Source organism: Zootoca vivipara, chromosome 10 (genome assembly GCF_965207765.1).
Source record: "Zootoca vivipara chromosome 10, rZooViv2.hap1.1, whole genome shotgun sequence".
NCBI classification, from domain to species: domain Eukaryota; kingdom Metazoa; phylum Chordata; class Lepidosauria; order Squamata; family Lacertidae; genus Zootoca; species Zootoca vivipara.
The window spans coordinates 25,786,587-25,814,439 of record NC_142593.1 but is presented as its reverse complement, the minus strand read 5'-3'; the positions used below and the strand labels follow the sequence as shown (position 1 = coordinate 25,814,439).

Here is a 27,853-nt window from a genome sequence, read left to right as displayed (position 1 = left end):
TGCACTCTTAGTGGTTTGGCAATCTGGTAACTATGGAATGGTGGAACGACCTGTGGCTGAATGAAGGATTTGCCACTTTTATGGAAAACTTTGCCTTGAAGAAAGCCTTCCCAGAATTATATACTGTAAGTGCAGTGAACGGGTGTGTACAAAGTTTTTTTTAATCTCAGACTTCGTAGTTATACTTTTTTAAGGAGTTCTATTGTTCAAAGAAAGAAAGAAAATCCTTGCTTTTGAAACACTTGTAGTAAAATTCTAGCCACAGTGGAGTTTAACACACACACAGTTTATTAGATAGCTCAGTTGGTAGAGCATGAGACTCTTAATCTCAGGGTTGTGGGCTCGAGCCCCACAGTAGGCAAAAGATTCCTGCATTGCAGGGGGTTGGACTAGATGACCCTCGTGGTCATTTCCAACTCTATGATTATTTTTAAAGCATATTTAGGCTGCTTTTTAGGGCCTAACCCATTGAAGGCAACTTACATAATACACACCTGGAGTATGAGAGTGTGAGCAAAAGTGTGTGACAGAAGAAAGTGTTTTATGTCTGCATCTGGTGCTTATATGATGGTGACAATTAGAGGAATAGAGGCACATGCAGTTTTGTTTTCCCCAGCTCATTTTCGCTTGCCTACCATTGGTACATGCACTCCTGAAGCGTTGGTTAAGTTTGAATCCGGGCCTTGGGGTAAAATAGTTCCCTGATCCCAGTTTTTGCAGGCTTATAAACAAGTCAAGAATCACTTGGAGGAAACTGCACACATTGGTGTCCTGAAGAAATAAAACTTCACCACTTGGTGGTGCCAGATTGCTTTAAAGAATGCACATTTTCTCTGTGGGCAATGGAAAACTTGCCAACTTGATTTGCACTATTAACTGTCTTCTCCTTGCCCTTTTCTGCTCTCCTCATCTTTTGAAATGAATGGTCACCTGGGGTTGAACCTGGACATTGTGTCTGGGCCTCTGCATCTGAAGTGTTTGCCAATGGACGGTGCATTGTGGAACAGGCCCTAACAGTTTATGTAGAAATCTGAGTGTAGAATGAATTATAATAGACAGCCCTATGGCATTTCATAGCTTACCTGTTTCAGTAAATTGTGAAGTGGAAACATAAAATGTAGTCCATATCTTCTAGCTAAAGTGCACAATCTAAAATCCAAATCGGCTGTAGTCCTCATACTGCTAATCTAGCTCTTGCTAACACCTTGTTCAATATTGCTCTGGCTCAGTATTTCGATCTTACGCATCATATGCTGGAAAGCAAGTTTCAGCACACTTGGAAATAAATCCCACTGTGTTCAGGAGAGCTTGCTTCCTGGTCATTATGTTCAGAACTGCATTATTGGTGTGACTTTGGGGCGGGTGCTGTTGCATTCAGATCCGGCTTGCAGATTTCCATGGGTATCAGGTTGTCCACTCTGAGAACAGACTGCTGAACTAGATGGACTGTTGGACAGGGCCAGTTGTAAATCTTCAAAGGCACACCAGTATCTAGAAGGGATTGTGTACAAGATAAACTATTTCTCCAGATCTCCGGTTCTGATAACAGTACTTACAGTCTGGTCAAATTCCTCATGTTAGTATCTACTTGAGTTCACTCAAACCTTTTCCTGTTCTTTAGGATTACTCTTTTCCAAATCTGCAATTCAAGACAATGGAGAAAGATTCAATGAATTCATCTCATCCCATCTCCCTTGCCGTCCAGTCGTCGGAGGAGATCGAGCAAATGTTTGATGCCGTCTCCTATATCAAGGTAACTTCAAAAGTACTGGCAAATGTGCTTTCAATAAAATTAAATGCGCTTGAAAAGTTCGCACAAGTATGTTTCAAATCACATTTCTGACGTGGGCAGCAGCAGGTCAGGCCCTGAAGGGAGGGGGAAGTGTTTGCAGGGTGAGAGGACTATATAATGGAAACCTTTCACACCAACATCAGCAATTTTTAATCAGAAATTTTAGCTCAACAAGAATTGGTTAGAAACATTCCCTTTCCTCAGTGGAGGGGGGGAAATGGAATGTTGTTTCTCACATGCGTTTGCACTGAAATATCAATCCATTGTTTCTGAGCATTTTAAGACATGACTAGAAGATCAGATACACTTCATACACTTGCTGTCCTTGTATCCATTTTCAGAATGTGATTCAGGGGTAGCCTTAAATGCTTTGAATTCCAACTCCCATAAGACCCAGACAGCATGGGCAGTGGTTGGGATAACAATAAAGAGTTGTGCTCAGATATATCTGGAGGGCCGGAAGCCCCCCATCCCTGGGATAGTTCTCTGCCTTCATCAGAGTTCAAAACTAACCAGTTAGTTTGAAAACAACATTTGAAAAGTTTCTTCGAGCTATCCATGGTTACTCTTTGTTAACTAGGGTGTTTTACCATATTGTCTTACATTGAACGTAACCGAAAGACTTTACAATCTGAACGAAAAGGAGAGGCATTGCATGCTCTTTTTGTAGTTCATGAAAATCTTTAATAAAAAAATATTTTAAAAGCCAGAAAGAAGAGAGGGAGGGAGGCCACAAATCTCTGCCCCCCCCAATTATTTAACTGTGGTTAAAAGGATGACATCTACACTAAGCCATCATTTATAAATATTTAGATTGAATTTTGCTAGTTCCTGTTTTCAGTTGATTCTCATAATTATCCACTATAAAACTCTTTGTTTCTAAACTTCTGTTTTCCTTTTTTGTAAACACTGTTTTGATTCAAAGAAGGAGCACTTTGCTTAGGTTTAATGCAGTTTTGATAAAAATCAGACTAGATGCAACACTGTTTCTTTTCACAAGGTGGGCTTTTGCAAATAAAAGGCTATTCATACACACCCTTGAATATTTGTAGATGTATAAAAGGGAATTGGTATCTGTATAGACGATGACTTTGGTAGATATACATAATGGTTTAAATTCACATAATAAATGTGTAGAAAGCAGATGTATGTGAACTGATACTTTTTCATCTGCTATTTCCAATCAGTCCCAATCATTTGTGGCCAGATCACATCTTGTTCAGATTTGAGGAATAGCTGAGACCAGCTTTTACCCTCCCATCTGTAAGCATGGCCAGAGGTGAAGTTTCGTTCACATCTCGAGCTGTTGATATGGAAGGGAGGGGAATTATAATATTGGGGGCACGTTATCCTTTTTGAGCCCTTATCTTTATATTCAGCCATCCCCAGCTGCTTGTGATCTTGAGGCCCTGCAGACATCTGGAAGAAGGAGAGGAGGAACACATACAAAAACATGGTGGAAACTAATTATATAACTCCCTGTGGCAGCCTCTTCTGTAGCCATTTCTGTATTCCTGGCTTTAACCACATGGAGTTTCTCCATTCCTGATGGTCGATTACTTAGCTTTCCCTTCCTACAGTTTCCACAAACTAGTACAGTGGTACCTCTACTTACAAATAACTCTACTTACAAATTTTTCTACTTACAAATGGAGCTCCGTCCACCATCTTGGATGCGGTTTAGATAGGATTTTTTCTACTTGCAAATTTTTAGATAGGGTTGCTTCGACTTACGAATTTTTTCTCCCAATGCATTCCTATGGGATCCGACTTACATTTTTTTTCGATTTACAAATGTGTGTTCGGAACGCATTAAATTCGTAAGTGGAGGTACCACTGTATTCAGAAGCATACTTTCTCCAACTGTGGAGGCAGTGCAGGGCCATCATGGCTGGTAGCTACTGATGTTTTCTCCATGAATTCGTTGTAATTTTCTTTTAAAGCTATCTATATAGTGGCCCAAGTACCTTTTCCTCAGAAAGGGGTGGGGGGAGCCAGTTGGTATGCTCTGTTGCAAACGGAAACTGAAAACATGGCCATTGCATTTCAGATAGGTACGTGATCTATCTTTCTCCTTACAGGGAGCTTCTCTCTTGTCCATGTTGAAAAACTATCTCCACAGTGATGTCTTCCAAGCTAGTATTCAGTTATATCTGCATGACCACAGCTATGGGTCCACCCAAAGTGATGACTTGTGGGATAGCATGAATCAGGTAAAACTCTTGGACTAGGGGAGGGGAAGTGAACAAAGGTTTATTGATGTTACTTAGGTTGACCACCACTGAACTGTTCTGCAAAGTGTGCCATGATGGATTTTACTGTGAGCTTATCCACATGTCTGCTTTTCCTGGCTCTTCCCCCTGGGAACACCCACTGAATCGGAACAGGTGTCCATTGGTTTTTTCTGTGAATTGACATTCTGATTCAGCGGTAAACAGTGGGTTTTGCCTGGAAAAGTGATGGGACAAATGGGGGGGGGCTGCTCTGATCTATGCTTAGAAAGCTTAGGTCAAGTGGGAAACTTCTCAGACCTCTGCTTTCTATGCATAGGACAAGCCCTGTCCCCATCAGTGCCACAGTAATCAGCATGAAACCATAGTAGAGTGGCAAATAGCATGTTTATTAATATATATCATTTAGTAACCCTGCAATTTCAGAGTCAACCTTTTCTAAACATGGGTTCTCTTGTACCTTAACGTGCCAAAAGGCAAGAATGTGAACACAGCAGTAGAAAAATTATTTCTTTGCCTGCATACATGAATTGTTTTTAATTCGATTGTAATTGTTAGCCTCTCTGAAAACCCTTGTTTATTGTTGAAGTGTTGTTTAAATTTATTTAAATAAAATGTGTACATGTACATAACGCGGTCAAATATTATTCCCATTTTGCAGATAGGAAGCTGAGCAAGTTACTGAGCCCAGAGGCTCTGTATAAGTCTGGCAGACCATTCTTACTAGATATAGGTGACTGTTCCCCTGATTATCTTGCAAGGGGGGAGAAAAGAGGGACCCAATCTGTGGGTGGAATTCACTCTCAGAACTCTGGATCTAAACCAATCACTTAATGTGGCTCGGCAGGATTTTCTTTTCCTCACTTGCCCCATTCCCTGCCTGCCCCCGCTCCGAAAATCAGTAAATAATAACAAGAAACATTCTGTGGCATTTAAAATGTGTCTGTGGGAGGGGGCTTATTATGTGTTCGTATTTTTCTGTTGTGAACCGCTCTGTGGTCTTTGGATAAAGGGCAGTATGAAAACTTAATAAAGCGCAGTATATGAAAATCTAATAAATAAATAATAAATGCTCAGTGGATGTTCAACCATTCAGGAATGTGCTTGTGAGCACAGCTTGAAAGCAGAGGTGTAAATAGAGCACTAAAATGGCTGCAAAGTTGATGTTTGCTTGCTCTCTTGTTGGGTTCCACAAGTCCAGTGTTTCTCAACCTTTTTTGGGCCACGGCACACTTGTTCCGTGAAAAAAATCACGAGGCACACCACCATTAAAAAAGTTTAAAAAATTAACTCTGTGCCGCCCTGTATTATAATTATGACTGTAAGAAACACTTGCCAAATATTGCTTTCCGGCGGGTCAGTGTTGCGTATTGGCGGCCGCCAGGCTCGTTTGCACTGAGCCTTGGGAAAGAGGAGGAGAAATATTGCTTTCCGGTGGGTCAGTGATGTACATTGGCGGCCGCCAGGCACGTGACAATGCAAATCGCCCTTCTCGTCGCCACACGTCGCGGCACACCAGCCAGCGTCTCGCGGCACACTAGTGTGCCGCGAAACAGTGGTTGAGAAATGCTGCACAAGTCTATAGATAGCCTGCCCAGCTTCTTGCTCCCTCTCTCTTGCGAAAATGATTGCCAGCTTGTTTTAGTTTTCCCCCAAATACAGTAGATTAGAAGAAGTACAGTGGTACCTCTACTTACGAATTTAATGCATTCCGAACGCACATTTGTAAGTCGAAAAAAATTGTAAGTCGAATCCCATAGGAATGCATTGGGAGAAAAAATTCGTAAGTAGAAGCAACCCTATCTAAACATTCGTAAGTAGAAAAAATCCTATCTAAACCGCATCCAAGATGGCGGACAGAGCTCCGTTCGTAAGTAGAAACATTCTTAAGTAGAGTTATTTGTAAGTAGAGGTACCACTGTAATTAGTAATGCTCTGATTTCGGCCAACAACCAAAAAGCAGCCTGTGGCCTTCAAACAACTTCTGCCTTTAGTCCTGCTCGTTTTCCTCATGAAGAGGTAGATTAGGCCTCCTTAAGACAGGCCTCTCTTTAGAAAACTGAGCCACATCCCAAATAAAATTTTCTGAAATTAAAATTTCAACTCTTAAATGGGAAGTTTACTGTGTTCTGACCGAAGATCTATGGTCCTTTTCTGTTGTCTCTCAGAAGGACAAGGAGATCCCTCCTAAAGATGACCTGCAATTTAGTACTGTGACTTTTTCTCAGTTTCTTGCGTTTCTCAAACGCTTCTACTGCATATCTGAAGCAGTGTGGAAATAGGAAGGTAGAGTTCAGTTTCCGAACTACTTTTTTAAAATAAAAAAATGGGTCTTGTATTATCAAACTAACACTGATAAACTTGGCAGTTACAATTCTCTTTAACGACTTAAAACCCTGGTTTCACCAGGGTCGTTGTTTTAGTGAATTGATTAGGCAGCTATTGGCGGTATCCCATAATACATTCTTCCTCAAAAGATTATTTTTCCTGTGCTTTCCTAGGTGATAAATGACACCCGTGTTGATATTAAAAAAATCATGAAGACCTGGACTCTCCAGAAAGGATTTCCTTTGGTGACTGTCAAAAGAGAAGGCAAACAGATCCATCTGCAGCAGGAGCCATTTGTGCACAATGTGGAACTGGAAAATCAGACCATACCTGCCAGGTTTCTTTCTTTTCCCCCTATATTTAAATCCGGGTGATTTAACTCTGCCGACAGTGTTTTAGCTTACGGGGTGAGGCTTCCGAATGCTTACACTGTCGATGGAAAATAAATCCACTGAGGTGTGGTGTAAATATCAAGCTGAGTGATGCACAGTCCAGCACATCTGCCCAGGTTGGGAGAGAACAGCTGGAAATGATGGGAGCATGTTGGAGGGGTCAGTTGGAGAAGAGTAACTCGCTCACCTTCTAGTATACCTCAAATCTGTTTTGAAACACGTGGATTAGAGGTGGAGTGACAAGATAGAGATGGAAGGTAGGAAGAAGACACTTTGGGATATGAAGGTGGGTTTATACCGTCCACATAGGAGTGTCTGGGTTGCTGATGAATCTGTTGGACATAACCTCCACTCTTTGCTGTTCTTTTTACACACTGATTATATCAACATTTTGTGGCAGAAACCTAGTTCAAGGAAGTATATTTTTCGACTAGCCAAGATTGTTGCCATTGCCGGGAAAGGCAAGTAGATTAAATTGGGGGGGGGGGAGCATAAAAGTTTGTGCCTTAAAATAAAGGTGGAGTATTAAACTGGAGGTGTTTTGTACATTCCAAGTTGTACAAAAGTGCAAATGACTTGCATTCACCCTCCCCGCACACTTCTTATGGTGTGTAAAATGGAAAGTTGGAATTGCTGAACTTCTCTGGGAAGTTATGCTGGGAAATGTCTTGCATTTAGAATGATGGCCCCAATCTTGTGAAGAACAGCTGAGGTTCCACATGCAGAGTCGTTTTTAAAATCTAAAACCCATGTATCAGCTCTTAAGTAAAAAGAGGGGAGGTGACTACTCTGATTTTTCATATCTTTTTCTTTGCCTGAAACACAGAATGGCCCAAATATTGTATAGTTTGAGAATTTCTTAACACGTCACTGCTGATTGTGGCAATTGAATGACTTCATGGAAAAATAAACTTTTGTTATTTGAATGGCACTTAAAGCCAATTGCTACTCACGAATTTATGCAGAAAAGCAGAATGGGAGGAGAAAATTGATTGATTTTAAGTGTCTTGCATACCGTGAACATAAGAGCTCCTTGTAGATCTGTGGTTTTGTGTGTGCATTTGTACAAAACAGATTTGCTTCTACAAAAACAAATTGCGTGGTGAACCTGTAAAACAGGCATAGGCAAACTTGGCCCTCCAGATGTTTTGGGACTACAACTCCCACCATCCCTAACCACTGGTCCTGTTAGCTAGGGATGATGGGAGTTGTAGTCCCAAAACATCTTGAGGGCCAAGTTTGCCTGTGCCTGCTTTAAAGCACAAGATTTGTAGGCACAGGTTTGGTCTTGATTTTTATAACTACCCTCAACTAATTTTGTTAAGTTTAATAAACAATGCTTCTGCACACAAACGTAGGAAGGACTATCAGTACCTGTTTTTTTCTTTAAGTTACAGTGCATAAGCAATCTTTAACACTGTGTAAACACTTTCTCCTCTTCCAGTTATTTGTGGAGCATTCCTCTTTCTTATACCACCAGCAATGGCACCTTGCCCTTCAGTTCTTACAATTATTTGCTACAGCAAAAGTCAGGTATGTATGTTTTTGAAGGCTTTTGTCTTCACAGATGGTAAATTCAACCAATGCACAAATACGTTCTTAATGTGGAATAGTTTCCAGAGCCAAATGATGAGCATCTTTCAGAAGCAACATCATTGATCTTTGATGGCTAGTGTTGGAATAAGGGTAGGGGTTTAATTTCTGTAAAATAAATGGTCAATGTTCAGAGCTTATAGTTAAGAAAGTGCATATGCCCTCATTATTTTGAGTCTGCAATACAATTCATTTACTTCATTTACATAATTCATTTACATTTGAAACACTTTTTTTGTATGGATAGGAAAGTGGGGCATACCAAAATGATTATTTTCTTAGTTGTAACATGCTAAGCATTTTAGGATTTTAAACCTCTGAACTAGTACAATTTCTGTAGCAACTAAATTCTGTAGCTTCTGACTTGTTATATCTTGTCTCTGTTAATTAAGAGTACATGCAAGTCCTGCTTTCTGAACACCATATGCTCCCCAGAAAATTGTTAGGCAAGCGTTTGCATGGGCTGAAATAATTTCTGTTATTTTCCAAGAGAACATTTTAAATCCATACTTTCTACCTGAAACTGCTGCAGCCAATCAGAAGGCAGATAAAGGAAAAATTGATTTGTCCATTCTCTCCTGCCCCCTGATTTGTCCAATCTTTCTCCCTTCCTCCATAGTTTCTGCCCAAAATGGCTCGTGGCCATCAGCAAAACACAAACAATTAAGGAAGTGGGCAAACTTTATCTGTTTGGATATCTGAATCGGCAGTTTGTATAGTGAGGTTTAGGTATAATTCTTTGTGTTCAGATAACAGAGATTTTGGATAATGAGTATTCTGATAGCAGGACCTGTGTGTATTTCTGTCCCTCACAGAATAACTGTGGCCAATAAAAATTTGTCCTAGATTTTTAGCGGTAGTAATCTTTTTACATTTGGATACATTTACCCCCCTCCATATCATTTAATTTTCAGGTGCATTTTATTTGAATAGTGTTCCCTCTTTGACTTTACTAGTGCTCACTTCTGATTTGGCTCTTTATGAGCTGGCATAGGTTAGAGCAAGGAAATGTCTCACATCATCATCATCATCATCATTATTATTATTATTTACTGGCGATACTTGTATATGACTTTGGGAACTTGAGAAAGTTGAAGCATAACATGGTCAAATTACTTTTTAATAGGAAAGCATTGGTAGGATTTGTACCCTGAAAAATGGAATATAAATAATTGCAAGAAACAGATAGTTTAAATTGTGTTAGCTTCTGGTGTCTATAGTAGATAATTTTTAACCAAGATTGCAACTGAAGTTTAGAACAAGAGACTTTAAAATATACATTTCTCCAGTTTGGACTGATTATGAGCCAATCTCTTCAAAGGTCAAACACAACTTAACATTAGTACGACCTTCTTTCCCTCAGACATTCACGTGGTAGCAGCAGTGAGGAGTAGCTGAAATGGCCTTCATTTGTTAGGTGCCAGGTTGCCTAGAAATTGTAGCTTCTTTTAGGTCCTTAGTAAATTGTACTTTCCAAAAAATCCTGCCACCAAAGCATATTCTCAGCAGCATCCCAGCACCAGGATTTACGGAAAGTAATTTCTCAAGGCTTATATTTCTTGACAAGGCTTTGGAAACCTTGGAAATCTACGATACCCTAGAAGTATATTGTCTGGGACTGTGTTCCTGTAGCATCTAGGGGCAAATGAAGACTGAAGTTTTTCTGTACTGCTGCCAGGCAAGGCTTTTATGTTTTTGTTGTTTTGCAGGGGTTGGGAAGGCCTCTAAGCCTGCTCTCTTTTCTCAATGGATGAGGCAGCTCAGGAGGGTTTAGAGAGGAGGCTTTGCATTCCCAGTGGCATCGGGAGTCTAGTCAAACCTAAAGTCCGGAATGGGTCTGAGCTCAAAATGAACTCAATGGTCCATCATGAGTAGTTGTTTTTTTAAACCAGGTTAGGATGTGAAAAAGCAAAACTAGTTCATCTAAATTGGGGTCTTCCAGCTGCTTTTGGACTGCAGTTTCCACCATCCCTGACCACTGGTCCTGCTAGCTAGGGATGGTGGGAGTTGTAGTCCAAAAACAGCTGGAGACCCAAGTTTGGGAAACCTTGATCTAAATGAATAAATGCTGTTTAGCCCGAAAAGGACTTATGTGACTCTCAGCTAATTAGTGAGCTGTTCTCCTTGCACGCCTCCCTTGAGACCGAACAGTTCTTTGATGTGTAGCCTAAACCTACCTTCTGTTTGCCTGGAGGTACATTCTTGGATAGAGCAGACCTGCTTCATGGTAGAAATTGGAATTAAGTTTGTAATGGATAGCTTTCTGTAACCTGGCTCCTCTAAAATATAAAAGGATGGGGCAATGGTGCCAACCACAGAGACTCAAGTAATTCACTTCTGGACAGATGCATTTCTATAATTGAAAACTGGTTTCCAGGGAAGATGAAAGCAGTGTGTGTTAAAAATATATACATATCCCACTGCCAAAATCCAGGCTGCTGCATAGTTGAGAAGTTAAATATGCTAATGAAAAGCAGTAAACCTATTTTAAGGAGAAAAGGTTTAAACCAATGCCATCCACAACATTTTCTGGAAAAAGCACGCAAAAATGTACTGTTGGTAGGTAAGTTGGCTTACAAAATATATCTTTGTACCGGGATTAACTTTAGAAAGCTTTATACAAGGATGGGATTCCTCTCCCCTTTTTTATATAGTGTGAGGTGAAATGCAAGACTGGATTCAACACATTAATATGCCTATCAAATGTGCTAAGTTCTCTGCAGTTGATTTTTTCCCTGGCCCATGTGGACATTCAGCAAATAAATAAAACTGAGTACTTCCTGTCACCTCTGTAGGTTGAGAGGGAGTGATCCCATGGGACGTCTCTCCAAGCATTACTGTTAATAGCCTATCAACACAGTATTAACTTTGGGAATAGGTTGTGTGCATCAGATCTTGTGATGCATCACATTTCACAATACGCCTCCAGCTTTAGTTATTTCCTCTCTTCCCTTTTACACGGCTGCTGGGCAGTTTGCGTAGGTATTTTGCTATGTTGCCGTGTGTAGTGACATGCAGTAAAGGCACATTTGTCCAATGAAGGCTTGCCATGCACACTGTGATTGTCTCAGATTGAGTGTTGATAGTATTGGCTGTAAGTCAGTTGTAGCTAAGAGGTGCTCTGCAGCTGTAATCATTGGCTGGCTCCTACTGCTCCCAGTAAAATTTAGGAAGCTTCTTAAATGATGCCAGTGAAGTGTTATTGCCCTGATGTACTCCTAGAAATTTGCAAATGATCCGAAGACTGAATCTATTCAGTGCTTTCTTTCTTTCTCTCCTCCTTTCCCCCCTTCCTTAGATACCATTGACCTTCCAGGTGAAACACAGTGGGTGAAATTCAATGTAGACTCGAATGGTTACTATATTGTACAGTATGCGGAAAACGACTGGGCTGCTCTAATTGACCTGCTGAAGACGGAGCCCACTGCTCTGAGTTCCAGAGACAGAGCCAATTTGATCCATAACATTTTTAATCTGGCAGGGTAATTCTTTAAAGTTATTACATTGAACTGTGATATATCCTTCTTCAAATCCAGAGTTTTAAGAACAAACCTTCTAGGAAAGGGGTGGGGAAGCTTTTCTGGCCCATGGGACAGATCTTTATCTCTCCACTGCTGGTAGGCAAGGCTGCTCATCTGTCAGTCACCTGGAAGTCCAGGTTGTTGGGACTTTACTGTGCAGTGGTGGGCTAGTTAAGAGCCTTTGGTTTCAGCACAATTCCATGCAAACCCCTTCTGATCCAGTAATTGGGTTTTCATGGAAAACCCTGCTAAAAGGGAGGTTCCCCCCCTTCATTTTAGCAGGTGATGCAGGGTTTAAATCCTTCTGCTTTGGCTGCATGTTCCTGGTTCTTGCTGGGAACAAATGCACACAGCCATTGCAGGATTTAACCCTTCCTTCTGCCCATCTGCTGATGTCACGAGTGGGCAGGTTATGTGGTTGGGGGAAATGACCTTGTGGGTCAAATTGGACCGCCTGGTGGGCCAGAGGGATAAAGGAGAACCTTATCTAATCTGGATGTGTTAATTATTTTTTACCTTTGTTATCCTAGATGTTCACTGTTGTGCATAACGAAACTCTTTAAGTATGAAATTGCAAAGGCTTTAGTTTAGGATTCTTTTGTTAAAGGCGAGAAATGGCGAGTTTGCAAGAAGAGTGAAAAATGCAGGAATTTAGTCCAGTGTTGTTTGATAGATCTTAACAGCACTTTGGATTTTGGGGGCTTATCAATAGAATGCTATAATGAATCGAACTTATCATCTGTTACGGAGGTTTTGCCTCCAGAATGAATGAATGTATAAATCTAATAATATGAAGAAATAAAGCAAAACTATTTTATATTTGAATAACTTATATCCTGTACCACAAACAAGGTCTTTTACATTTGTTTAGGCTCGTCAGAATGCTTGACAGTATCTTGTTGTCATTGTTTTTGATGCCCCCTTTAGATTAGGAAAGGTGTCTTTGGCCAAAGCCTTTGACCTGATTGACTACCTAGTGAAAGAAAACAGCACTTCTCCAATCACACAAGCATTGGACCAAATGAACCGTATCTTCAACCTAGTTGAAAAAAGAGGAATGCAGACCCTTTCAGCGAGAATATTGGTAAGTTACTGAAAGTAGGCAGGTGGTGGAAGCTAGATATAAAGTTCATACTAGGGCAAAATAGTTTGTACTACATGGAAGGACAATTTCTAAATCATACTGTTTTCTTGTGATTAGTGTTGGAATATTGGATGGGTTGTTTATGAGCTTTCCATTTAAAAGCATGTTGTATTTTCTCAGTATATGTAAATGCCATTTGTAACTTCTGAACCCCAACTGCAAAGAGATGGATATTATTATTATTATTATTATTTATTACTCTGCTCTGTAATCATATACCAAAGGAGGAGAACGTCTATTCGTGTCCATCCCAAACAAACCATTTAGTCTTCAAGGTGCCACAGCATTTTTGTCTGTAACATTTCAACGATGCAGAAAGCATACACCTTAGCAATCAAAAAAATTGGTTCTACATGAATCTGCTGGTTGTTATTATTATTCAATGATAATGTGGAATGTGTACCTAGCAGAACTGTCACTGTTTCAGCTCATGAACTCTGCAAGCCAGACAAATAAAGATTTTATTGAAAGGGGGGTTGGGTTAAAAAAAAAGTCTTATGAAAGTGAGTTAAAAATGGTGTGACTGGTTTTATGTGCCTTTTAATATAATTCATATAGATTTGAACTAGCCTATTGATCCGCAGGTCATTCAAAGACTCATTGGGCTCATTTTGGTGCCAGTTGAGATTGAGCACATGTAAGACAGTGAGGAAATTCTCTTCAGAACTGAATGGCAGACCTGCCAGAATGGAGCATTAGATACAGGAGTGTTGCAAGGAGCCGTGTGATTTGGGGGGTGTTTGCAGTTTATAGTCTCCAACCTAGCACAAGCTTGTTGTAACAGAGTTTGCATAGTGATAACTTTTCCTCTTTATTCTCCAGCATAAGATGTTACAACTATTTAAAGACAAGATTAATCAACAGAAATGGACAAGTGATGGCACCCTTTCAGAACAAGAGCTGAAGTCAAGTCTGCTAACCTTCGCCTGCACCCATAATTTGGAAAACTGCAGCACAGATGCTACCAAGCTATTTAATGAATGGAAAGACTCCAGTGGCACAAAAAGGTAAAACACAGACTTGCTCCTTGGTTCGAGTGCCTCTTGCGTACTATGGCATTCAGAAATAGTTTTCTATTACATAGTCTCAATGCAGTCAAGCATCTTGCAGCCTGATGGGTTTAAATAGAAATATGGATCAGCATCTCTCACAGAAGTGGCTCACCCGGAGGGCAAAAGTGCAGTTATAGCCTCCCTTCAGTGCTTAATGGTAGGCAGTGGCAAGACGGGAGGGTGGGCTATGAGGGTGCGTAGATGGAGCTGTTGCTGTGGTTTTGCTCCCTCAGGTGAGCTACTCATGATGAAGCATTCCCCAGCTTTATATCAGGGGAAGAGAACCTGTTCTGGCTTGTGGGCCAGATTCTCATCTCTTCATCTTCTCACAGACAATATATGAAAATTGGCTGGAGCAGCCTTCATGTCACCCACCTGACATCACAGTGGTAATGATCGTCGGGACTTGAAAGCACCACACAGGGCTTGCAAAGAGCCCTCCGTGGTGCTTTCGAAGTCACACTGATCAGGTTTGAATCCTGCTTCTGCAGGGATCAGCTATGCAGTCCAACTCCCCATGGATGTCTCTACCTGCCTCACTCCTGATGTTTCATAGGCTTCTTTGCAGTGGGTGGAGAAGCTTTGTGGCTCCATGGGCCAGATCCTTATCAGGATCTGCCACAAGGGCCAAATTTGACAGGTAAGTGGGACCTCCCACCTGTCAATCACATGTCATTTGGACAATAATAATAATTTTATTACTTATATCCCACCCATCTGGCTGAGTTCCCCCAGCCACTCTTGGATCACTTGCACACTTAAAACTCCCAGGGAACCGTTTGGAGGTTTAACAGGGAACTGTGTGAAGACGTGCAAAAGACTTTGCATATCTCCCCACACTTCTTCTTCAAACCCTGCTTGTTGGAGGTTTAAAGGGGGGGGCACACAGACTTGCAAAGGCTTTAGGGCAGCCTCCACACTCCCATTTGAGCTTCTGGAGGCTCAGGCCAGGAGCAAGGGAGCTGTCTTAAAGCCCTTTGGAAAAGCGCTGTTTGCAGCAGCCACCTCCTCTTCATTGAAATGTGGTAAAATAAAAAAATTCCTTCAGTAGCACCTTAAAGACCAACTAAGTTTTTATTTTGGTATGAGCTTTCGTGTGCATGCACACTTCTTCAGATACAGTGAAATGGAAGTTTCCAGGCACTTATGTAGAGAAGGGGTGGGGAGGGGTGGGGATGGGGAGGGGGGATCACCCAGAAGGGTCTGATCTGGGTGATCCCCCCTCCCCATCCCCACCCCTCCCCACCCCTTCTCTACATAAGTGCCTGGAAACTTCCATTTCACTGTATCTGAAGAAGTGTGCATGCACACGAAAGCTCATACCAAAATAAAAACTTAGTTGGTCTTTAAGGTGCTACTGAAGGAATTTTTTTATTTTACTTCGATCCAGACCAACACGGCTACCTACCTGTAATTGAAATGTGGGAGAGAGTTACCCCTCACACTACTGCCCACCTGCTCGCAGCAATGGTTAGAGGAGAAGTGGTGAGGAATGGCTGCTTTGCAGAGAGCTGGTCCTTTGCGAAAGTGCTCTTTATAGCAGCTCTGCTTTTCCTTTAAGTGAGTGGGTGGTGATAGGGAGTCCCCCACCACTTCTGCCACACATACAAACACACACATACTGACTAAAGGAGAAGTGCAAAGGGGTTTCATCCCCGATAAGCAGTGGCGAAATCCTCCTGCCTTGGCTGCTATATCCTATTCTGTGCTTGGAACAGGGCACATAGCCAGTGTAGGATTCCTGCCCTCCCACCCGTCGGACGACTTCAAATTAGCCCCTTGTTTAAGGACCTACTGAGATAAGCTATGGTTCATATCATGTTAGCTAATGCTTTGATGTGACTTATTCTTTTTAGGCTGTTCTTATAAAGGTTTGCACTTTCTCTCTGTAGCCTGCCAACAGATGTTATGAAGATCATATTCACAGCCGGAGCAAAAACCGAAAGTGGCTGGAACTATCTTTTAAGCATGTATGCGTATTTGGTGTCTGAACCAGAAAAGCTCAAAATCCTTGAAGCATTGGCCAGTGCAGATGATGTTAAAAAACTGATATGGTATGAAACAGAAGATATTACACATATAATCATCAAGAAAATCCTAAGAGCAATTTCTATATGTCACTGTAAAAGGAAGTCTAAAAAACATGTGCAGCATTTAACACACCTTCCCTTCTTTGACCTTTTGTACTGACGAGAGAGATTTCATTCATTGACTTTAATGTCAGGGCAAGTTTTGACTTGGCAGCATCTGTATGTGGGGGAGGGGGGGCGCTTTCTCTCCTTGCTTTATGGACATGTGTTATACATTGCTTCAAAACTTGGGGCTACAAGTAATAATAATAATAATAATAATAATAATAATAATAATAATAATAATAATAATTTGTTATTTATACCCCGCCCATCTGGCCGGGTTCCCCCAGCCACTCTGGGCGGCTTCCAACAAAACACTAAAATACAGAAATCCATCAAACATTAAAAGCTTCCCTAAACAGGGCTGCCTTGAGATGCCTTCTAAAGGTCTGGTAATTGTTGTTCTCTTTGACCTCTAGTGGGAGGGCATTCCACAGGGTGGGTGCCACTACCGAGAAGGCCCTCTGCCTGGTTCCCTTTAACTTGGCCTCTCGTATCGAGGGAACCGCCAGAAGGCCCTCGGAGCTGGACCTCAGTGTCCGGGCAGAACGATGGGGGTGGAGACGCTCCTTCAGGTATACTGGACCGAGGCCATTTAGGGTTACCTTTTATTGTGCTGTCCTCCCTTGAAATATATATAGGTATACTTGTAGGCACAAATTTCTAGAATAAAGGGTTTAAGGGAATCATAGAATTGTAGAGTCGGAAGGGACCGCCAGGGTCATCTAGTCCAACCCCCTGCAATGCAGGAATGTTTTATCCAACATGAGACTTGAACTCATGACCCTTCCAGGAAGTTTTTCAGTTTGCGGTTCGAAAAACATGCTTCTGATTTTCAGTTGCAAGGTTACTAAGGTGTCTCCCCCCCCCCGAAGTTTCTGTATTTCACTTTTTGTCCAATGAGCATAGAAAAGTTTCCACCAGTTCCAGCAGTAAGCAGCCTGATAAAAAAAACTACACATTTTATAGGACATCCCAGATAAAGGGTGGTTCAGGTTTCTTCCTTTGCTTAATGAATGGACAGGTAGTATTTGCATATACAAACGTAGACATTTTTAGTTGTGAGATGGCCCTCATTGGCCCTGCCCCCTTACAGTATCTGTTATAAATTGTCTAGACCTCTAAAAAGAACGCAAATGTGCCTCTAACCTGACTCTATTTTCCTTCATAGGTTAATGCAAACAAGCCTGGAAGGAAACACCATCAGATCGCAGGATCTTCCAACTGTTATAACAACAGCCAGTCAGAATTTGCCTGGACACTTACTAGCATGGGATTTCGTTAAGGAGAACTGGGATCGGCTTATAAGGAAGTAAGGCTTTCCTTGAGTTCTTGTAATAAAATTCTGTCTTTATCCTTCCCTCTGCTACACACACACACAGACGTGTACATATAAAACAGGATTTTTACTGGCACTAAATAAGCATGCCGTTCAGGTCTTGCACTAGTGCCTTGGGTGCCCTTGTTGTTGCTGTTTAGAATAAACACCTACTGAATAAAGGATTTCAGCACTACAGCATGTGCTACGTGGAGACTTGCTGGGTTACTGAAGCTGCATGCAAATCACGGTAACTCGCCAAAAGCACATTTCACTGCTACTTGAGTCTTTTACTTCTTTTGAAGCACCTTAAAGCACCTCAAAAAGTCAACAAATTTATTGCGGCATAGGCTTTCCTGAACTACATTCCCATTTCATCATACCCATGAAGTTCCAGGCACATGCACAAATGGTTGGGGGTGGATCAGAAGGAGAAGAAATGCTTAAAAGTGCAAGTGTTGCTGAATTGTGGCTATTTAACATTCTTTGTGCCAGCTTATTTCCTTCAGTGTCCCCGGTATAATTAACCTGTTGTCTTTTGATCTATAAAAAGAGATGTTCTCAGTGTGTGCTCTCTGGCTTTGTTCCTTGTCCTCTGAAGTTGTGAAAAATATTGAACTTACCTGACCAGAACCTTATTTTAGTTGAATACTGAACCACTTTTAGTTTTGGGGTTCACCTGAGCAGGATTCTGCCTGAGCCACCCCAATTGTTGCAGGGATTTCAAAGGCAATCAGGGTTGATTTGGATGTTTTAAAACCTGTGCAAGGGTGCCTTTCACGAAAACCATTGCAGCTATCCTTTGGCAATGTGATAGGACTAGTACCTTCAAAAGAACTGCCATGCCTGCAGACTTCAACCCATTCTGCCAAAAAAAGAAAGTTGTAGACCATTCATTTTGTAAAAAAAAGCATCGATAAAACACCTGTAGGTCCACAATTAAGTAGGCTTCATCTACTTAGGAGGGGCTACTGTGACTACAAATTTCATCTCATTATTTCTAAAGGAAAAAAGTTGTAGCCTTAAAAAAAAGCCCCCAAATGGAAGAAGGTGTCCGTCCCCCCAAATTTGGTATCAGATTTGGATCCTGAGATTAATCAGAGAGCCTTCAAAGTGCTTTGGACCAAACCAGACTCTTTTCTGGAGCATGGAATCAAGGTCCAAACGGTGTCTAGCATAGTCAGTGCACACCATTACTTACTTTGTATGTCTGGTAGTTTAGCGACCAGGGATAGCAGATTTCTTTAAATGCTGATCACTTTTAAGAATGTTGAATACTGTAATTCACCATAAGCTTCCAAAATACAGTAGGTAAGGCATGAATTGAGTTAAACATGCTTTGAATAAACGTTTGGTTCATTCTCCTAAACTTCAGGTTTCACCGTGGATCATACACCATCCAAAGTATTGTGATTGCGACAACTTGTCAGTTCTCAACACAAGAACATCTGCTTGAGGTTTGTTTGAATAAAGTATTCCGAAGAGTGTTAGGGGAAAAAATTATTATAATATAGAAGCTGGAACATTGCATATTGCTCTGTTACTGCTGGCTTTTAGTATAGCTGTGTATTCTTGGTACACAGCAATGTGGAAGGTGACATTTGAAGTTGGAGAAACTACTGCTGGTGAGTTAACTGCCTTTAATCACACAAGTAAAATAATGAGTTAATTAAGCTTTAATTATTACTATTTTTGAAAAGACTCATAAGGTTGGAAGGGACCTCAAAAGTCATCTGATCCAGCCTCCCGCTAATATAGGAAATTTGTTCCTCCATCCCTGTTGGATGGCTATCCCAGCCGCTCAGAAGCATCAAATGTAATAGAGTCTACCACCTTCTGAGGCAGCCTCTTCTGCAGTCCGTCAGGAAGTTATTCCAAATGTTTACGAAAAAGGGGGATTTCAATAAGTAGTCTGGGTTTTTAATATTTACTTAGTATACATTGGTGTAACTAGGACTCAAACTAGAATAGGCAGATTGTCCAAGTCTTAAGTGAAGGCTCCTCCTCACCACCAACCCCCCCTGTTGGGCCACTTGGAAGCACAGGGGTAAAGTTAGTTTTTTTTTATTGTCCTTACATATCCCTGTTTATGTGCGTTGCTTCTGCAGGTTAAAACATTCTTCGAATCCAAGTCGGAGGAAACTGCTCAGCTACGGTTTGTCCGAGAGGCCATTGAGAGAATTCAGCTGAATATCCAGTGGATGGAGAAGAACTTGGAGACACTGGAGAAATTGCTATAGTGATCACACCCACCAGAGTGTGTTAGCCACTTAGAATGTGGCAGTTCTTGCTCTTTTGTGCAAAAAGGGGCGTGTGCGAAAAGGGACAGTGCAACTTGCTTTGCTCTGCGAGGGTTAGAGTTAGCTCAGGGTACATCTCTTAAGTTGGCACTCTTTGGAGTGCTTGTAGATGAGACAGAGAGTTGCTAATCTAAGGGAATGTTCGTTCATTGACCAAACATTCATGCAAAACAAAGACAGTAACTTGTCATGGAGCCTCCCTTCCATCATAGGAAAATCCAGTTCTACTTTCTACATGTTGGATGAAAGTTGAATAACAACAAAAGAGAGCAGCTAAACGAGAACTCTCCTGTGATCTGCTTTCTCCCTCTGCACAGGGTGCTGTTTAATCAGACTTCCTCAATGTCTGTAGCTTCTTGAATGGTAAATACTGTACCTGCTCTGAAGCACGTTTTTTAAAAACCCGATTATAAGCAGCTGCTAAAACACACAATATGGAAGTGAAAAAACTAAAGTGAAAATGTTGGATTTTGGGAAGCTCTGGGTTTCGTTTTATCAAAGTAATTTCTAGACAATATGCAAATATCAGAAATAATAGAATTATTGGTAGAGAGCTCTTATTTTTGTCTGCAACATGGCTGGGGGCTACCAGTGCCACGTAGTGAACAGCTTTTTTTGCAAATAGCTTTGTGAGGGGAGTTTTCAGTGTGCAATTGATCAGAGTAAAACCCCAAAGATTTTGACTCCTATCTCATTAGGGTACATATAAAAAACCCCAGTTTCCATTGGTGTTTTGCTGACAATATAGAACAGAGTGTACTGGTCGTTCTGGTTGATTTAATATTTTTTTAAAACACTGATTTGACTTAATCTACTTCTCCCAGAGGATCCTCATTAATACATGTTGTGGAACCTTGTTAATCTCCAATATTTAAGTGCTATAGCACTCCACTTTTCTTCGTTATATTAGCCCAATACAGTAAAGCTCACTTCATTTCCTCGTAAGTTGTCCCGTGATTTAGAAACAGCTGATAATATAACTTTGAAACAAATGAGCCAAACTAAGGGAAATGAAGCAGCTTTGGGCTGCTATGAAGAAAGTCGTGATAATTTGTTCAAGAGAAGCATTCAGAACTTACCACGCCATAGTTTTATTTCACAGCACTTTCAGTGCTTATCCCCTCTGCGTTAATTTCACAATAAACACAGTAAAAAAGTGGCTTTTTCAAATAGGTTGAAATTTGCAATGAGATGAGAAAAATAATTGTATATATCAATTAAGGCAATAAAGATTTAATGCTTCTGGTTCTCTAATAGACTGAAGTAGAAATTCATCAATTTCTGCTTCGCTTTCTAAAATAGCCTCAAAACTTCTCATCTTTACCATGCATTCATTCTTTGATTGGGAGGAGATAATGATTGTCATGAACTATGGTTGTTGGTCAGTGCTTGAATGGCTATGCTTTCTCCCCTCTTTCTGGCCCGTTGTCTACTCCTGCAACTTCACCCCTTTCAAAAAACCCAACAACTTCATATAATAGTACTGATGGTCAAGATTTTTTTTGCTTCCCTTTTTATTTAAGGGCAGGGAGTCCCTTGAGGCTGTCCTCTATTTATATATAGATGCGCTTGCTACTGGAAATGTGAATTGTACTTGAAAATATAGTGCACCTGCCTCCTAGAATTAAGACTGTATTGTTTAAATTAAAGCGCTGTTGGATTAAGAGTATTTTTCAATTATTTATTTTTTAAATAATGGATTTTGGAATGTGTGACATTTTCTGTTTAAACAATATTAATCAAATCAAACCTAGGATTCAGTCTGTAGGTGAAGCTATAAAACCTCGTCACTCTTCCAGAAAATACTAGTGAGATCAAGCTTTAATGCCAACTGCTGGGTACCATAATTCTTCACTGCAAACTGGAGGGATTAGAATCTTCCCCGCATTTTATTTTTTATTTTTTTGTAAATTCAAGCTGTAAGTGGCAGCTCACAGGTATTGTATCTTGTTTTAACCTAATCTTAACCTGTTTTGTGGTATCTCTTTCAGGAGAAAAATGCACTGTAGTAATAGAATATATATTTTCACCAGTTGAATTATATGTGGAATTAAAGAGTTTTCTACTGTGTTTAAGAGAAATCTAGGGCTGATGTCTAGTTTGAGTGTATTCCTTTAAAGTAAATTTTCTGTTCTGTTAAAGTAATTGACTTCGAATTGTGCTTGAGATTTGTTTTTTTAAAGATTGTTTTTCTAAAAGCAATCACCTTGGTGTAGAAATATAGTTTAGAAATTTGAAAGCTGTGTGCCCCCCCCCCCCGCTTGTTAATCCAATACTGAATTTTAATTTTAAGCTTTTCTTTGAGGATCTTGTATGAAAAGAATCTGAATGGTATCGATCTTGGTTGTGCTTTTAAATCAAATTGTAATGATTCATGTGCCTTAGAGTATATTGTAATGATTGCACAAGGAATATGTTAATGATATATAAAAGGATGTCTGTTTATTTAAAAACCCTCCATTCACAATATTTTACAGCTATAGAAATGTGTCATTATATGCATACTCGGTGATAGGAAAACTGCATTCAGAAGTACTTTTTGGTTCTTTTGAGACTGGGAGTCAAGGAACATAATTCACATTTCTGTGGTGCGCCACAGAGCTTTTACACCATGCAGTGAATTGCCTGTTCTCTTCAGTGTTGGGAAATGTGTTGTGCACATGACACTGGAAACATAGAAGTATGCTTTTTTGCTATGTATGCATCCAAGCCATGGATTTGGGGGATTGTAGCAAAACAGGCTTCCATCCAAATTGTCTGGCTTAGCCAATTTATAGGTAGCACCTCCATCTGTTTTGTCGTCACACAATTTCAGCACAACTTCAGTGTTCCATAGTTAGACTTATTGCCCCCCCACCCCCGGTAAACATTATCCAGCTATTTAAAGATAAATACACGCATAGAAACATGTATCTACCATGTATGTACCACACACCTAATGTTCACAAATAGTTTTCTTCTGTACATCTTCTTTAAATGAAAACCAGGTGCCCATTGTTCCAGTCATGTTCACCCATTTAGTGTGATTTCTTATAAACATACAGCTATATTCACCCAGGTTCCTCTTTCAGATTTTGGGAGTTGAGGTTAGCAGAGCATGCAATGTTGTGAAAGGGCTTCCAACCACAGTCCTCCTCAGCCCTCCATGAGTTTAATGAAAGCAGGATGGGAGTTGTGTGTGGAAAAGCTTAAGACTAAATTACTTAGATTACCAACTGGTGACAGCCATTTATCAGCTTTTTTTGTGTGGTGAGGTGAATGGTACAAAAAAGTCCCCTCTCTCCTACTACCTTCGGATTGCGGCTTCCACATGTCACCAGGCTCAAACATTAAGATTTTATCGTGCAGAATTGTACCCTCAGAAACAAAGGGGAAATGTGTGGTGCTTATAAACAAGTTTTGATGTAATATCTAAAAAAACATTTTGTGTTTTGAGCTCCTGTGCAAACTTCAGGTAATTCTGGAAAATGCTGCATGAATATCCGTTCACACTTAAAGCTTCTGAATGGGTGGAGAACTTTGGAGGGGAAAGATGAAGCTAGCATTGTGCTGCATTCTTCAGAATTCCCTGAAGCGGTCACAGTAGCTTGAAACACACCAAATGTTCATAGAGAAATCTACATTAAAGTTGTTTATAAATGCCTTTGAAACCCCCCCCCCCCGTCTGTGTGTCTTTATCGTTAGATACAATTCAGGAAAGGAGAGAGAGACACAGAATATAGGATATCCGAAATCTCTAGCTAAAGCAGTGGTACATAGTCTCTCAGAAGCATCAAGCTGCTTATATTTGCAGAATCAGCTTGGCTGAAGTTAATCTCACAAAGCTGCTGCATATACCTGCATTTTAACTGTAAAATCTGGATCCTTCTAGCTATGTGAGTGAGGGGTGGGAATGTAGGGATGGATATAGCAGGTTTGTAATGGATCCTGTTGCTTTAAAAAGTTGCCCCCTCCATTACATCTTGCCATATGTGAAATCAGGCATGCATTTTGTAAGGATAATACTCCTAAGGAATGTGGCCTTAATTTTTCCTTACTAGCACCATGCTACAGGATGCTGACCTTTGAGCTGATTTTGTATTTATATTGCTATGTATCTTTCACCTGTTCTCCATTAGAACATTCCTCCTCCTGATAGATTGGCTTTCTTAAATCTCTTCTGGAAGATGTTATCTTTCATTGCACTCTGAAATTTAAAAGGTTGCCTCATTTAAGTGTATGCTTTGTATGCATTTCATGAACTGAAGCTCCAGTGAATTTTTAGATACATGTTCCTTAATTTCAGTTTCAAAGGCTTTGCTTAGATGCATAGAATTATCCCCCTTCCGCCCCCATGCACACACTTTTTTTAAACACGTGGGTAAACTCTGCTTTGCTATGATGCTCCTAAATGTTTACAATGTTTTCTCCTTTGTTTAATGAAATGTTTAAAGTTCTAGCCACCTTTTAAAAAATATTTTTTTGCCATATTAAGTTCTCAGGTTTTAGCCTTTAATAACTTAAACCTCCTAGAATTGCTGTGTTACTTAAACCTGCTGTTTTGTAGTAGAAATTCAGATCTTTACACATGACAACATCTCTTTGATCAAAAGCAATGGTCTGGCATCTTTTTTAAGTTAGTCATGGCACCATGTAGCAAATTACTGTAAAAATCTAAAATAGTTACCTTTTTAAAATTTGAATGAATGATGGAGTCTGAAGTCTTTTAATTTGCAAAGGCTTCAGAAAAAGAGAGAGTGGATTTGAGAGTAAATTTGCACCAGATCCGTAGTTATATTGATAACAAGAAGTTGGCTTTAATAATGGTAACATCAAAGTATTTCTGGAATATCAGCTGCAACAGGAATTTTTTTGAACCTTGCGTATCAAAAGAGTAAGAGCCAAGTTGTACAATATTACTTTGAGGAGACGGATTTTGGAAAATGGTGTGCATATGTACATGTATAAGCGTTATATGCAAATTTTTGGTTTTCCTTAATTTGTAAAGGAGAAATAAAGCCTATTTTCTTATATTTCAAATAAAAATGGTGTGCATATAATGAGCACTGATTGAAGGGCATGTGTATTACAAACACTGTTGGTTTTGTTTTATTTTTGGTGAAATGAAAATAAAATCTTTTAAATACAAAGATATGTGACTTTCTTCTAGCTTTATCCAGATTCCTCAGATGTATTTAACAGGATGTCAGCTGAGACTTTGGACTTCTTTCTACATCGTTCAACACATTCTAAATCAGGGATGTCTACCCTGTGTCCCTCCTAGGTATTGGACTCAAATTCTGTCTTCCCAGACCCATCACTTGGCTGGGACTGATGGGAGTTGGAGCAAAGTGATGTCTGGAGAACCACAAGTTATTCACCCATGCTCTACGTTATGCAATGTTTAATGGGATGAAATATTTCAATTGTTCAGGTGGCAAGGTCCCTCTAAGATGCAGGAGCTTTTTCTTGTTCTAGACTCCTAAGGCAAGGGCACAAGGAGTGTGGCATCTTGAGCTTTTCTGTGTTCTGGGTGTTGTAGATGCTAAGGACAACTATACAGTTAGCTGTATGCAGCAATACATCCTAGTCAAAAGGATTAACTGTTTCAACTGAGTGCTGTGTTGAAAACACTTTTTTAAAAAAAGCATTGAGAAATTTGCATTTGAAAGTTATTAAAGGGGAAGATAACATTTCTGTAACTTTCAGGGCACAGGAGTTTTAGTCTGCTTCCTTTCAAAGGTGCCCTATTTTATCTACAAATTGTATCACCAGTGTTCACACTGCAGCCTTCCTGGGGCCTGTATTTTCCGAAAACCCCATGACATCCTCACTGGGCTTTACTGCATGGGCAGAAGCCGGGGATGTTACCTGCTATGTACCTGGCCACTGTGGGTGAGTCTCCACCCCTAAAAATTTTTATCTTAAAGTGCTGAGAGATTTAAAAAAATAAAATAAAAATGACATTCAAAACAAAATCTGAGCATACTGATCTCGGGTGCTCCAAAGCTACTTCCCTCCCCAGCTTCTTCTAGTTTGATTAAAACCCAGGAGAGGGTAGCATGAAGTAACACTCTGTGGGGCTTTTTGAGATCAGGAAGTGTAGGCCTGAGGCTACAATGTGCAGAGAGAAAACACACCTTTTAATAGAAGAAAGATCCCCTGCCATCAATACCTGAGGGGATCGCCTCTGCCCCATATACCCCTTCCTGACCATTTAATTTCTAAAATAAGGCATTGTTAATGGATCTGTATACCTGACATCGTGGCGCTGTGGGTTAAACCACAGAGCCTAGGGCTTGCTGATCGGAAGGTTGGCAGTTCGAATCCCCACGACGGGGTGAGCTCCCGTTGCTCAGTCCCACCTCCTGCCAACCTAGCAGTTCGAAAGCACGTCAAAGTGCAAGTAGATAAATAGGTACCGCTCTGGCGGGAAGGTAGACGGCGTTTCCACGTGCTGCTCTGGTTCGCCAGAAGCGGCTTTGTCATGCTGGCCACTTGACCTGGAAGCTGTACGCCGGCTCCCTCGGCCAATAACGCAAGATGAGTGCCGCAACTCCAGAGTTGTCTGCGACTGGACCTAATGGTCAGGGGTGCCTTTACCTTTACCTTTATACCTGACACCAAGTAGAAACCCACCCTTTAAGGTTGTGCTTCCAGCTTTATGGAATTTTTGCTTTTAGATGGCTATTGAAACCTGGCATTTCAAAGAGAGCTTACGCCAACTATATTGTATGATTATATGGAACGTGTGTAATTAGGATGTTTTTTTAGATAGTTAATGGATATTTCATTTTTACTATACATGTTGTGTTATATTTCTGTTGCACACTTCAGAAACGTGTGTTAGGAAGCCGTACAATAAACGCTTAAAAACGGCACGCTACCCACAGCCAATCTGCAACAATATATTAGCTCAATCTCACACGCACCCACCCAAAATGTAAAATTCTAAAGCCCCCTGATAAAAGGGGCTGGAAAATAGGCCTCTTTTGCAGGTGGTGAAAACCTGAGAACCTGGAGGACAATTTTCTGCTTTGTTCTACTTCCTTTACTCAGGCACATTGTGTGTCATGGCAGCTTTAAGTCAGTCAGTAGAATCAAACTCTACTGTCAGTCAGTAGAATCAAACAAGTAGGGTAGATCCTGTGACCCTCCAGGTGCCATTGGGTGCCAGATTCCACAATCTCTGGCTAGCATGGCCAATGATCGTGGGTGGTGGGACTTTTAAGTTCAACAATGTCTGGAGAGCCACAGGTCCCGTCCCCCCCATGCTGATATAAAAAACTGATATACTGTAGACTGCCACTTTGAAATCAAGACTTGCAAAGGATGGTATTTTTATTTGCTTTCTTGGAAAAGGTCCTCCCCACCCCCCCACCCCTTTTCACACTTTCTTGCATATCCTTGCAAATCATGAAGACATTGGAATGAAGAGGAGTCAAACTCCTGTGTGGTCCTCATGTGAACCACGAAGGAACAAAAACCACATTTTATAGACTGTCCACCTACCAAGATGTGATAACTGACTCCTTTATTTATCTGCGTAGAACTTAAACCCACATACTTTTGAGGAGGAAAGTATAAATAAATAAAAGTGATCCTGCACTTCTATTTCTCTCTCTGAAGTGCTCCCACCTGGGGGTGATGTTAGCCAACCTCACTTCCACTCAGCCTTCCAAAAACAGTCTGTCTTCTGCATCATAGCATGGGGAACAGATGATGATGTGTTTAAAACTGGACGACTGATTGGAAAACTTAAAACATGAAATGCTAACGCTGCAGTTATGCTAGTAAATCAGAGATGTAAACAGATCTGCTTTCTGCACAGAGAACTGACTTCAGCTGTCTTACATCTCCAAACCTATTATTCTCTTTCCTGTATGTTTGTGGTTTTCAAATACGACTCAAATATCTGATTAGTGTGCCCTAGAGTTAAGCTACTTGGCTTTCTCAAGCTTGCACTATTATTCTTCCAGGGTTTCCCTTCTGAAGTTTGCACATGAGTATGCATTCCATAAAGCAAGGGGGATGTGGTGCTGTAGAGTGGTCTTCTTTTCAATCCATAATG

At 40.6% G+C, this 27,853-nt stretch overlaps 1 protein-coding gene across 2 annotated transcripts in view; it reads left to right on the top strand.

The window, feature by feature from the left end:
• Positions 1-24,932, top strand: part of LNPEP (leucyl and cystinyl aminopeptidase) — a 42,647-nt gene extending 17,715 nt beyond the window's left edge. For both annotated transcript variants that reach the window (XM_035099701.3, XM_035099702.3), the window contains exons 7-18: positions 12-125; positions 1,622-1,753; positions 3,874-4,005; positions 6,525-6,688; positions 8,188-8,276; positions 11,635-11,818; positions 12,785-12,941; positions 13,824-14,008; positions 15,946-16,107; positions 17,357-17,497; positions 18,879-18,960; positions 19,612-24,932. In XM_035099701.3, the coding sequence (XP_034955592.2) occupies positions 12-125; positions 1,622-1,753; positions 3,874-4,005; positions 6,525-6,688; positions 8,188-8,276; positions 11,635-11,818; positions 12,785-12,941; positions 13,824-14,008; positions 15,946-16,107; positions 17,357-17,497; positions 18,879-18,960; positions 19,612-19,743 (1,674 nt within the window). In that variant the 3' untranslated portion in view covers positions 19,744-24,932. The remainder of the gene's footprint in view (positions 1-11; positions 126-1,621; positions 1,754-3,873; positions 4,006-6,524; positions 6,689-8,187; positions 8,277-11,634; positions 11,819-12,784; positions 12,942-13,823; positions 14,009-15,945; positions 16,108-17,356; positions 17,498-18,878; positions 18,961-19,611) is intronic.
• Positions 24,933-27,853: the final 2,921 nt, after the last annotated feature.